The sequence below is a fragment of the Drosophila albomicans genome, chromosome X, assembly GCF_009650485.2.
Source record: "Drosophila albomicans strain 15112-1751.03 chromosome X, ASM965048v2, whole genome shotgun sequence".
NCBI lineage: Eukaryota > Metazoa > Arthropoda > Insecta > Diptera > Drosophilidae > Drosophila > Drosophila albomicans.
The window spans coordinates 14,512,355-14,525,856 of record NC_047627.2 but is presented as its reverse complement, the minus strand read 5'-3'; the positions used below and the strand labels follow the sequence as shown (position 1 = coordinate 14,525,856).

General features: G+C 34.3%; 1 protein-coding gene across 5 annotated transcripts in view; it reads left to right on the top strand.

The window, feature by feature from the left end:
- The window catches only part of LOC117578231 (blood vessel epicardial substance), a 53,022-nt gene extending 43,515 nt beyond the window's left edge, over nucleotides 1–9,507 (top strand). For 2 of the 5 annotated variants that reach the window (XM_052005952.1, XM_052005957.1), the window contains one exon: nucleotides 9,069–9,507. In XM_052005952.1, the coding sequence (XP_051861912.1) occupies nucleotides 9,069–9,133 (65 nt within the window). In that variant the 3' untranslated portion in view covers nucleotides 9,134–9,507. Of the gene's footprint in view, nucleotides 1–2,523; nucleotides 2,963–8,230; nucleotides 8,264–9,068 lie in introns of those variants that run through there. The other 3 variants (XM_052005946.1, XM_052005954.1, XM_052005950.1) reach the window with 2 other exon arrangements.
- The last annotated feature ends 3,995 nt before the right edge of the window (nucleotides 9,508–13,502 follow it).

Genomic DNA, 13,502 nt, shown 5'->3' with positions numbered 1-13,502 from the left:
CCAGCTGATAAATCGAAGCAACATTCAAAGAAGCATATTGAAAGTCTTATACCTACACAAATTCGCGTCTATTGTTCCAATTCCAGTGTTCCAGTTGGCAAATTGTATTGTAAATATCATTAATCGTCACATTATACTCGAAGCTGTTACATTTTCAGTCGCAAAGTGTTGTAAACTTGTGCTTGTTCCATTTCCAGCATTCCTATAGACATAATAAAGGAAATGAAACTCTTTGAAGCATCCTTAGAAAAGCAAACTTGATTGCATTTGTTTCAGCGGGCGATAAACAATCGTCGTATTTTTCTGTGTGTGTGTTTTTTTTGGCAAGTTCATAAAATGAGAGGTGAATTGTGTCTATAAAAAGACTGAGAAACAGGCGATACGTTAATAGCTGCTATTGACTTAGAAATTTAGCACGTGTAAAATTAACTCGCAAAACTGAACTGCAACCAACACATGGCAATATGAACTATTTTTATAACTTTTGTATTTACCGAGTCGAGAATGAAAATATGAAGCATATACATACATACATAAAACATTCTCATACATATATAGAGGCCCACATGATGTCTGATCAGCACTTCCCATGACACACTTAACGAATGAATGAACAAGACCGGATTCGACGCTTATTTGCGCAAATCATTTGTTTAGACAGCATCGTGAAACTCCCCTCGCTCCGCTCCTGAACTGATGTTATCCTCGTATTCCAATATTAATGATCGCAAAACGATTGTAAATTTTAAATTTGCAATATACTTTTGGCACTTTCTTGACGTCGTTCCTCATTGTTGTCTAAGTGTTTATCGAAAAGCAAAAGTCTATTGTGTGCAGCTCAAGCTCAGTGACTTCAGTGGGAGGTTGGCTACTTGGTTGTCACTTTGAATTGAAAAGGTTACTTTGATTGCATGTTTGGGTTGTAGATCAAGTCTAGCAGCTTTGACGATAGTTTTCAATGAATAAAGAGCCGATATTTACGCAAGAATTTGCAGCTACAGAACAGCATTGATTATTCGATAGTTTGCCGATTGAAAATGTAGCTATGATTGCATGTTTGGGTTGACGATAGTTTTTCAATGACAAAAAAAAAAACATCTGTGGAGGAATTCGCAGCTATATAGCAGCATCGTATATTCGATAGTTTGCTATGTAAATTACAGATTTAAGTTTTTTTCTTTTCTTTATTCTTCGCAAATTATAATTTTCAACTGAACAACGTAAACAATAGTAAATTTGTTAAAATTTAAACCGCTGATGTCGTGCAAACTTTACTAATTGCACCTTACTATCGATGCAAATATAACGATAGTTCTATATACAACATTCATTAACTTTTGTGTCTTAACTCTGAATGTACTGTATAATAATTTAACATTAGTTTGAAATTTGTCTCACGCCAAAAAGCAAAATTGAAAAATTGAACATTTATGCATATTTCCAATGATTTTTTATATATTTTTTGGGTGTGCTATCTCCTATCTCCTCCCAACAATTTGATCTGATCATGTCTCTTATATATACAAAAATATGTAACGTTCATAAACGTATTCAATCAACTACAACTACAACTATAACTACTATACAACAACAACAACACCACCAACAACCACAACAACCACTCCAACCACCAACTACAACACAACAACAACAACAACAACCATCGTAAATGGCAACAGCTCTGCCCAGGATATCGAAGTATTTATGATTGTGGTAAGTTTGCATTTCTGGCCTCTCTCTCTCTCTCTCTTCTCTCTTTCCCCCAACAACCACACACCCCTCTCTCCACACACTCACACGCACCTACACACACACACACACAACGAATACGAGTATGCAAAAAAGAAAAAGAGAGAACACCAAAAACTCGAAACCATCACAAATGCCAAAATGCCACCGCCACCGCCACCGCCCTGCCTTCTTGCCCACCCCCGGCTGCCTAACAGCGCGTACAACTGCAAACTTATCAATAGACACGAAACTGCAGCAGAAACAGTAGCAGAAGCAGAAGCAGCGCAGCAGAGCTTTTAATGAGGCTCATATAACTATCCCTTTCTTGCACACGCACATTCTGTCTGTCTGTCTGTTTGTCGTATGTGTTGTCTAGGCTAAGCCTGCTGCTGAGCCTCAACTGTGCCTGCGTAAGCGTATGCGTATGTGTGTGTGTGTATGTGTATGTGTACGCGTGTGTGTGCGTGTGCGTAGCTATTGAATTGCTTGCGTTGTAGAGAATTCTTGCATGTGTTGTTGTTAAATAAATCCAAAATTGCAAATTTTCATTTTTGCAAAGTTTTATGTTTTCAACACACACACACACAGACACATACAAACATAGTGAAACAGGTTGAATGTTTTATTTTTAGTAGTTGCTGCTCTTTTATGTTGCAAGCTCAAACAAAACTTAAAATATAAGTAGCAAAAACAAAATATCATTAAAGTACAACAACAGCAAACAATCAACAACAACAACAACAACTCGTTGTGGTTTTCTTTTCTTGTTCTTTCGAATGCTTCTCTTTGCAGCCGGCGATCCCAATTCCTGGCGTCTGGGACGGATCGATGAGACTGATCATGAGACGGCCGTGTGAGAGCGAGATGGCAACAACAACAGCAACTGCAAGTGTGCGAGCGAGACCGTTCGATTGTTGCTTGTGTGTACATACTATATAAGAAGACGAAGAGAAGGAGGAGATGAAAAAGGAGATGGAGGTGGAAGAAGAAGAAGAAGCTCGCTTCAATGTGCGACAATGTTTAGACTTGTGTTTTTGAGTATTATTAGATGTACTATATTTTAGTCAATATACAAAATACAATACAATAGATGTATATACATACAAATATATGTATATGCCCTATATAAGGATAAACATAAAATGAGAGTAACTGATATAACGCATTAAGTATTCGCCTAGTATGACAGCTAAAATTACAACTAATAAATGCGTTTTAGATAATGTTGCAAAGCCGCAAATGTTTTATTACGTCATGCCACACGCATTGTGCGATTAGTAACAATGGCAATTGATTAACGATTAACGATTAATGATAAATGGACAACAAATGTGTATTTTTTTTATTACCTAAACTTAAGCAAAACACACACACACACAACATATATAAATTGAGAACATTTCACGAATCATGAACTCTACACAATTAGTATTAATTTTTTTTTTTTTTGGCATAAATTCTAAGTAAAAGTGTGTAAAAAGATTGGATTGGATTGGACATTTCTTGCAGAATATGAAAATCAGCAGCCTGAAATTAGGCAACGTTGCATCTTTCGGGCTGCGTGCGCGTATGCCTAACATTTTAGACGCCACTGTGAAAATTAAAGGAATAAAAGTCCATTGCATACTTTTTGGTGCTGCATGAAAATGCTCAGTGTAAGATGCAGAGAAGAGAAAAGATGTAGAGAAGATGTTGCTTACAATGTTGATGTTGACAAGCCTACACCCACGCCCCCGCCCACCACCACTATTTCCCCTCTTATCCCCCGCCCCTACCCATGGTAAATAAATAAACCCCCCAGCCCACCCTCTAAAATAAATAACAACGCACCCCCCATAAAAGATTGTCTGAAATTTAAGTATTATATTGTTGCAATTTATTTAACACAAGAACAAAAGAAAACGAAATGAAAAGAAAAAACCGAAAAACGAAAAACCTACAAAAATAGCAAAGATTGATGTATATTTATTGTTGTTGGCGTGAATGAATTTTTGTCAATCAAAATTAACTTTAGATGTGTAAAACTAGCAAATGCAAAAAACCAAAGACAATTAACAAAGCAAAGCAAATGCGAAATGAAAGCAAGGAAAAGAAAACAAAAGAAATGAAAGTATAACAAGCATTCTATTATGACAAACAAATAATAATGATAATGATAATGATAAAACTATGCATAACAAATGTTGTTTAATTGAATGTTTAGCTAGGCATATATGAAATAAAATAAATAAGACAATTAAGTAAACCAAATTTCGGCTAGCCGAATTTTTTCGATGTCCATGCAGCGATTTATTTCAAATTAATGTTGATATTCATTCATTCATGCATTAGAAAAGATATCAAAAAGATCATGCTATGATCATGAGATATTAGAGCGTTGGGTTCAGGTTTCGTTAAGAATGTGAAGTGAATATCTCTGATTGAGTCAACAAAAAATTGAAAAGAATGCAGCCATAATTAAATTCTAAAATACAATTCGTATGTGGGCATTGAAACTATTTGAATATAACAATAAATTGATACATTTAAGTGCAAACAAATGCAAATTCAATAAAATAAAATAGTAAATAAAGAAAATGGATCACCATCAAGATTTCAGCTACAAAACAAAACAAAAGAAAACAAAAACAAAAAAAAAGAAATACAACAAACAATGAAGACAAATATATATATATAAAACCAAATTGCATAAGTTAATTGTATTCTGTTCGATGTGGAAATATACATTTTCAGTTTTAAAATATACAACAAAAGCTGGTTTATGTATTTTGTTAGAAGTTCTTGGCCTGCACACAACTGTCACTAGATGAATTATTCAATGGCGTTTGATGGTAAGCGGAAGTGGGGGTAGAATTTGTAAAGCAAAAAGATATTAAATGTAAAAAAAAAGTAATAATAATAATGAGAATAATGATGATAATGACAATCATAATGATGCTAATGAGAATCATAATGATGTTAATGAGAATCATAATGGTGCTAATGAGAATCATAATGATGCTAATGAGAATCAAAATGATGCTAATGAGAATCATAATGATGCTAATGAGAATCATAATGATGCTAATGAGAATCATAATGATGCTAATGACAATCATAATGATAATGGTAATGATAATGATAATGATAATGATAATGATAATAATAATGATAATAATAATAATAATAATAATAATAATAATAATAATAATAATAATAATGATAATGATAATGATAATGATAATGATAATGATAATGATAATGATAATGATAATGATAATGATAATGATAATGATAATGATAATGATAAAAAAAATAATAATAATAATAATAATAATAATGGTAATATTAAAGTCAGTATATGAAATATTTTCCTTTTTCCTAACCATTTTCCCGCCCAGCTTTAATTTGTTGTGCTGCTGCTGACAAATAAAAAAACATGGGGGACTTTAGTTCCGTTTGACACCTGTCTGTTAAGCCCTTGGTGACTGAATGGAGGGCACGCGACCAATGGGCAGCTATAAATAAATTCAAAATAAAAAAGGCGGCTGTGTGTTAGTGTGTGTGTGTTTGTGTCTATGGCGATGCGATGTGACGCGACATGGGGAGAGAAGTGAAGGGAAAGGGGGTGTCATGTGTTGACAGACCATTGAGCACAAGAACAGCTGTGGTGTTATCATAATAATAATATCTCGGCGAAAATATTTTTTATTTTATTAAATAATTTTGCTATTGCTGCGATTGCAATCGACGTCGACTTGTTTTTGTTTTTTTTCGACCTACGCTATTTCACTTGGCTTTCCCCTCGAAGAGAAAGGGGGATGAACACCCTTGTTGATTGACTAAGCTCGTTGTTGTTGTTGGCGGCGATAAGAAGCAGCTTTGAATGTAAATACTTTGGGCATGCCCATAAACTTACACACAAAGTGCAGCCGACAAATAGTCAATTCTACTGCGGCACTTAAGCCACGTGCAATTTAAATGCTTTGCTCATTTATCATTTCATTTATCGGTTAATGAGTTTTGCATAGCACAGTTTTCATTCAGTTTTTCGCCTTCATTATCTGGCAAACAAACCTGGCAACCATCAAACCAATGAACCAACAACCAACCAACCAGTCTGTCAGCTAGTCAACCATTCAAGTCAATCAGTGTGTCAATCAATCAATCAAACGCACCGCGTACACAACTCGCTCTCGCACTTTGCCCCGGAAGCGCATTTTGTTCGCAACTAGCTTCCCAATTTGGGATGCACAACACATGCATTAAGTATGTACATATATATATATATATATATATATGTGTGTGTGTGTGTGTGCATCCCAAATTCCACGTGTCGCATCCCCTTTAGGATGCAATTGACAATAGAATTGGCAATCGGATGGAACAAATGAATATTGATTTAAAGTTCATATTTCATACACATTGTTGTAAGCGCGAGGCTGCAATTAAAAAGCTGTTTTGGTCGTTGTAATATCAATTCGTGTTTCATTTCCATTATTCTAATTTTAATAAATTAAAAAAATGTTGAAGCAGCATATTAAAAATATGCGTCTAGTGTTTCATTTCCAGCTTTCCGGTTGGTAAATGAAAGCAACATTCAAAGCAGCATATTACAAGTCTTATACTTATGCAAATATATACCAAAATATTTGGTGTTCCAGTTCCAGCGTTCCAGTTGTCGAAATGAAGCAACATTTGAAGCAGCATATTTCAAGTCTTCTAAAAATATGCGTCTAGTGTTCCAATTCCAGCGTTTCGGTTGGTTTATATAAAAGCAGCATATTAAATGTCTTTTAAGAATAATAAAAAATGTGCGTCTAGTATTTCAATTCCAGCATTCCAGCTGATAAATCGAAGCAACATTCAAAGAAGCATATTGAAAGTCTTATACCTACACAAATTCGCGTCTATTGTTCCAATTCCAGTGTTCCAGTTGGCAAATTGTATTGTAAATATCATTAATCGTCACATTATACTCGAAGCTGTTACATTTTCAGTCGCAAAGTGTTGTAAACTTGTGCTTGTTCCATTTCCAGCATTCCTATAGACATAATAAAGGAAATGAAACTCTTTGAAGCATCCTTAGAAAAGCAAACTTGATTGCATTTGTTTCAGCGGGCGATAAACAATCGTCGTATTTTTCTGTGTGTGTGTTTTTTTTTGGCAAGTTCATAAAATGAGAGGTGAATTGTGTCTATAAAAAGACTGAGAAACAGCGATACGTTAATAGCTGCTATTGACTTAGAAATTTAGCACGTGTAAAATTAACTCGCAAAACTGAACTGCAACCAACACATGGCAATATGAACTATTTTTATAACTTTTGTATTTACCGAGTCGAGAATGAAAATATGAAGCATATACATACATACATAAAAACATTCTCATACATATATAGAGGCCCACATGATGTCTGATCAGCACTTCCCATGACACACTTAACGAATGAATGAACAAGACCGGATTCGACGCTTATTTGCGCAAATCATTTGTTTAGACAGCATCGTGAAACTCCCCTCGCTCCGCTCCTGAACTGATGTTATCCTCGTATTCCAATATTAATGATCGCAAAACGATTGTAAATTTTAATTTGCAATATACTTTTGGCACTTTCTTGACGTCGTTCCTCATTGTTGTCTAAGTGTTTATCGAAAAGCAAAAGTCTATTGTGTGCAGCTCAAGCTCAGTGACTTCAGTGGGAGGTTGGCTACTTGGTTGTCACTTTGAATTGAAAAGGTTACTTTGATTGCATGTTTGGGTTGTAGATCAAGTCTAGCAGCTTTGACGATAGTTTTCAATGAATAAAGAGCCGATATTTACGCAAGAATTTGCAGCTACAGAACAGCATTGATTATTCGATAGTTTGCCGATTGAAAATGTAGCTATGATTGCATGTTTGGGTTGACGATAGTTTTCAATGACAAAAAAAAACATCTGTGGAGGAATTCGCAGCTATATAGCAGCATCGTATATTCGATAGTTTGCTATGTAAATTACAGATTTAAGTTTTTTTCTTTTCTTTATTCTTCGCAAATTATAATTTTCAACTGAACAACGTAAACAATAGTAAATTTGTTAAAATTTAAACCCGCTGATGTCGTGCAAACTTTACTAATTGCACCTTACTATCGATGCAAATATAACGATAGTTCTATATACAACATTCATTAACTTTTGTGTCTTAACTCTGAATGTACTGTATAATAATTTAACATTAGTTTGAAATTTGTCTCACGCCAAAAAGCAAAATTGAAAAATTGAACATTTATGCATATTTCCAATGATTTTTTATATATTTTTTGGGTGTGCTATCTCCTATCTCCTCCCAACAATTTGATCTGATCATGTCTCTTATATATACAAAAATATGTAACGTTCATAAACGTATTCAATCAACTACAACTACAACTATAACTACTATACAACAACAACAACACCACCAACAACCACAACAACCACTCCAACCACCAACTACAACAACAACAACAACAACAACAACCATCGTAAATGGCAACAGCTCTGCCCAGGATATCGAAGTATTATGATTGTGGTAAGTTTGCATTTCTGGCCTCTCTCTCTCTCTCTCTCTCTTTCCCCCAACAACCACACACCCCTCTCTCCACACACTCACACGCACCTACACACACACACACACAACGAATACGAGTATGCAAAAAAGAAAAAGAGAGAACACCAAAAACTCGAAACCATCACAAATGCCAAAATGCCACCGCCACCGCCACCGCCCTGCCTTCTTGCCCACCCCCGGCTGCCTAACAGCGCGTACAACTGCAAACTTATCAATAGACACGAAACTGCAGCAGAAACAGTAGCAGAAGCAGAAGCAGCGCAGCAGAGCTTTTAATGAGGCTCATATAACTATCCCTTTCTTGCACACGCACATTCTGTCTGTCTGTCTGTTTGTCGTATGTGTTGTCTAGGCTAAGCCTGCTGCTGAGCCTCAACTGTGCCTGCGTAAGCGTATGCGTATGTGTGTGTGTGTATGTGTATGTGTACGCGTGTGTGTGCGTGTGCGTAGCTATTGAATTGCTTGCGTTGTAGAGAATTCTTGCATGTGTTGTTGTTAAATAAATCCAAAATTGCAAATTTTCATTTTTGCAAAGTTTTATGTTTTCAACACACACACACACAGACACATACAAACATAGTGAAACAGGTTGAATGTTTTATTTTTTAGTAGTTGCTGCTCTTTTATGTTGCAAGCTCAAACAAAACTTAAAATATAAGTAGCAAAAACAAAATATCATTAAAGTACAACAACAGCAAACAATCAACAACAACAACAACTCGTTGTGGTTTTCTTTTCTTGTTCTTTCGAATGCTTCTCTTTGCAGCCGGCGATCCCAATTCCTGGCGTCTGGGACGGATCGATGAGACTGATCATGAGACGGCCGTGTGAGAGCGAGATGGCAACAACAACAGCAACTGCAAGTGTGCGAGCGAGACCGTTCGATTGTTGCTTGTGTGTACATACTATATAAGAAGACGAAGAGAAGGAGGAGATGAAAAAGGAGATGGAGGTGGAAGAAGAAGAAGAAGCTCGCTTCAATGTGCGACAATGTTTAGACTTGTGTTTTTGAGTATTATTAGATGTACTATATTTTAGTCAATATACAAAATACAATACAATAGATGTATATACATACAAATATATGTATATGCCCTATATAAGGATAAACATAAAATGAGAGTAACTGATATAACGCATTAAGTATTCGCCTAGTATGACAGCTAAAATTACAACTAATAAATGCGTTTTAGATAATGTTGCAAAGCCGCAAATGTTTTATTACGTCATGCCACACGCATTGTGCGATTAGTAACAATGGCAATTGATTAACGATTAACGATTAATGATAAATGGACAACAAATGTGTATTTTTTTATTACCTAAACTTAAGCAAAACACACACACACACAACATATATAAATTGAGAACATTTCACGAATCATGAACTCTACACAATTAGTATTAATTTTTTTTTTTTTTGGCATAAATTCTAAGTAAAAGTGTGTAAAAAGATTGGATTGGATTGGACATTTCTTGCAGAATATGAAAATCAGCAGCCTGAAATTAGGCAACGTTGCATCTTTCGGGCTGCGTGCGCGTATGCCTAACATTTTAGACGCCACTGTGAAAATTAAAGGAATAAAAGTCCATTGCATACTTTTTGGTGCTGCATGAAAATGCTCAGTGTAAGATGCAGAGAAGAGAAAAGATGTAGAGAAGATGTTGCTTACAATGTTGATGTTGACAAGCCTACACCCACGCCCCCGCCCACCACCACTATTTCCCCTCTTATCCCCCGCCCCTACCCATGGTAAATAAATAAACCCCCAGCCCACCCTCTAAAATAAATAACAACGCACCCCCATAAAAGATTGTCTGAAATTTAAGTATTATATTGTTGCAATTTATTTAACACAAGAACAAAAGAAAACGAAATGAAAAGAAAAAACCGAAAAACGAAAAACCTACAAAAATAGCAAAGATTGATGTATATTTATTGTTGTTGGCGTGAATGAATTTTTGTCAATCAAAATTAACTTTAGATGTGTAAAACTAGCAAATGCAAAAAACCAAAGACAATTAACAAAGCAAAGCAAATGCGAAATGAAAGCAAGGAAAAGAAAACAAAAAGAAATGAAAGTATAACAAGCATTCTATTATGACAAACAAATAATAATGATAATGATAATGATAAAACTATGCATAACAAATGTTGTTTAATTGAATGTTTAGCTAGGCATATATGAAATAAAATAAATAAGACAATTAAGTAAACCAAATTTCGGCTAGCCGAATTTTTTCGATGTCCATGCAGCGATTTATTTCAAATTAATGTTGATATTCATTCATTCATGCATTAGAAAAGATATCAAAAAGATCATGCTATGATCATGAGATATTAGAGCGTTGGGTTCAGGTTTCGTTAAGAATGTGAAGTGAATATCTCTGATTGAGTCAACAAAAATTGAAAAGAATGCAGCCATAATTAAATTCTAAAATACAATTCGTATGTGGGCATTGAAACTATTTGAATATAACAATAAATTGATACATTTAAGTGCAAACAAATGCAAATTCAATAAAATAAAATAGTAAATAAAGAAAATGGATCACCATCAAGATTTCAGCTACAAAACAAAACAAAAGAAAACAAAAACAAAAAAAAAAAGAAATACAACAAACAATGAAGACAAATATATATATATATAAACCAAATTGCATAAGTTAATTGTATTCTGTTCGATGTGGAAATATACATTTTCAGTTTTAAAATATACAACAAAAGCTGGTTTATGTATTTTGTTAGAAGTTCTTGGCCTGCACACAACTGTCACTAGATGAATTATTCAATGGCGTTTGATGGTAAGCGGAAGTGGGGGTAGAATTTGTAAAGCAAAAAGATATTAAATGTAAAAAAAAAGTAATAATAATAATGAGAATAATGATGATAATGACAATCATAATGATGCTAATGAGAATCATAATGATGTTAATGAGAATCATAATGGTGCTAATGAGAATCATAATGATGCTAATGAGAATCAAAATGATGCTAATGAGAATCATAATGATGCTAATGAGAATCATAATGATGCTAATGAGAATCATAATGATGCTAATGAGAATCATAATGATGCTAATGACAATCATAATGATAATGGTAATGATAATGATAATGATAATGATAATGATAATGATAATAATAATGATAATAATAATAATAATAATAATAATAATAATGATAATGATAATGATAATGATAATGATAATGATAATGATAATGATAATGATAATGATAATGATAATGATAATGATAATGATAATGATAATGATAATGATAATAATAATAATAATAATAATAATAATAATAATAATAATAAAAAATAATAATAATAATAATAATAATGGTAATATTAAAGTCAGTATATGAAATATTTTCCTTTTTCCTAACCATTTTCCCGCCCAGCTTTAATTTGTTGTGCTGCTGCTGACAAATAAAAAAACATGGGGGACTTTAGTTCCGTTTGACACCTGTCTGTTAAGCCCTTGGTGACTGAATGGAGGGCACGCGACCAATGGGCAGCTATAAATAAATTCAAAATAAAAAAGGCGGCTGTGTGTTAGTGTGTGTGTGTTTGTGTCTATGGCGATGCGATGTGACACGACATGGGGAGACAAATGAAGGGAAAGGGGGTGTCATGTGTTGACAGACCATTGAGCACAAGAACAGGCTCAGCTCAGTCAATAGCGACCGCCTGTCGAATAAGTGCTTTGAAGTTCTCTCACTGCACTATGAACGAAATTTCCCATTTTACAGCAATTAAATTACAATTCAATTAACGAGCGAGAGTGCAGCTTTTAATAGTTAAAGGCAAACTATGAACCTAGTTGCTAAGCACTTAATTCTAAACTACAAAGAATAATAAATTAATCAAAGCTTTAAAGTTCAAATTTGGTTAAAATATTAGTTCAGGTATATTTCGTTGACTAAATTAAGTTTCTATGTAAGTGGGCAACATTTATCGTTGTGATCCTCTTAGGAAGCGAGCTCTTGAAAGTATGCTATAGGTTTTGTGCCAAGCTGCAGTAAACATATTTCTTTCACTTCTGTCAAACTGTCTTTTCAAACCGTCTGTCCAACTGTCCGTCTGTCTGTCTGTCCATCTTGTTGGCTGAATGTTTGACTGGCCCCTGGTACAAGTAATTAAAGTTTCAGTTGGTCAAAAGTTGCTGGGCTTGAATGCAAATGCAAATGCCATGCAAAAAGCACCCAAGACAATAAACAAAAATGACAAAAATTATAAAAAAAACAAGTAAGAAGGCTACCGTCGAGTGTGCTCGACTGTGAGATACCCGCTACCTATTTTACATATATATTTGGTATATCGATATACTATATTAAAATATACCATACGCATCAAAAATATACCATACACGGCACAATATACTAGATTGTCAGCCAAAGCAACTAAGAGCTCTAGTAAGTAGGCGTTTTTGCCCATACAAAAGTATTTCTTTAATAACTTCCACAATTTTTATCTGATCGCAACCAAATTTTCAGGAATCACAACTACTATTGTTATTATTGTATATATCGCGACTCTAGCTTTAAAATAACGCTTGTTATTCGATTTTTGTTGATTTGCCGGTGCGGAAGTGGGCGTGGCAAAAATTTAATACCAACCTAATCTGCGTGCAAACATAACAAATGCTGTCGAAAAAAATTATAGCTCTATCCCTTATAGTATCTGGGATCCAGTGTTTCATACAGACAGACGGACATGGCTAGATCGGCTGTTGACGCTCATCAAGAATATATAATATATACTTTATAGGGTCGGAGATCCCTCCTTCTACCTGTTATAAAGTTATAATACCCTACTACCCTATGGGTAGTGGGTATAAAAACTGGAATGAAAAAAAGCAAAGCGAGCGAAAAGTTTGGGTTGCAAAAAAGTTGCGAAAACAACCGCAAAACAAAAGAGAGAAAAACTTCAGAAACTACATGGACCAAAGAAAGAATACAAAGCCGTACATCAAATGCTCTTTACAAATACTTAGACAAAAATGAAAACTAGTAAATTATTTACACAACAATTGTTTAAGATTGTATATTATATTTGATATTCTTTGCAGTACAAATTTATCAACTAAAGACGTTTAAGACGTTTACTACATTTAAATTAGCTTTAAGCTAATTCAAGTTCTCTACGTTAGAGTATGCGAAAGTAAAAATGAAATTGGCGCAAACACAATT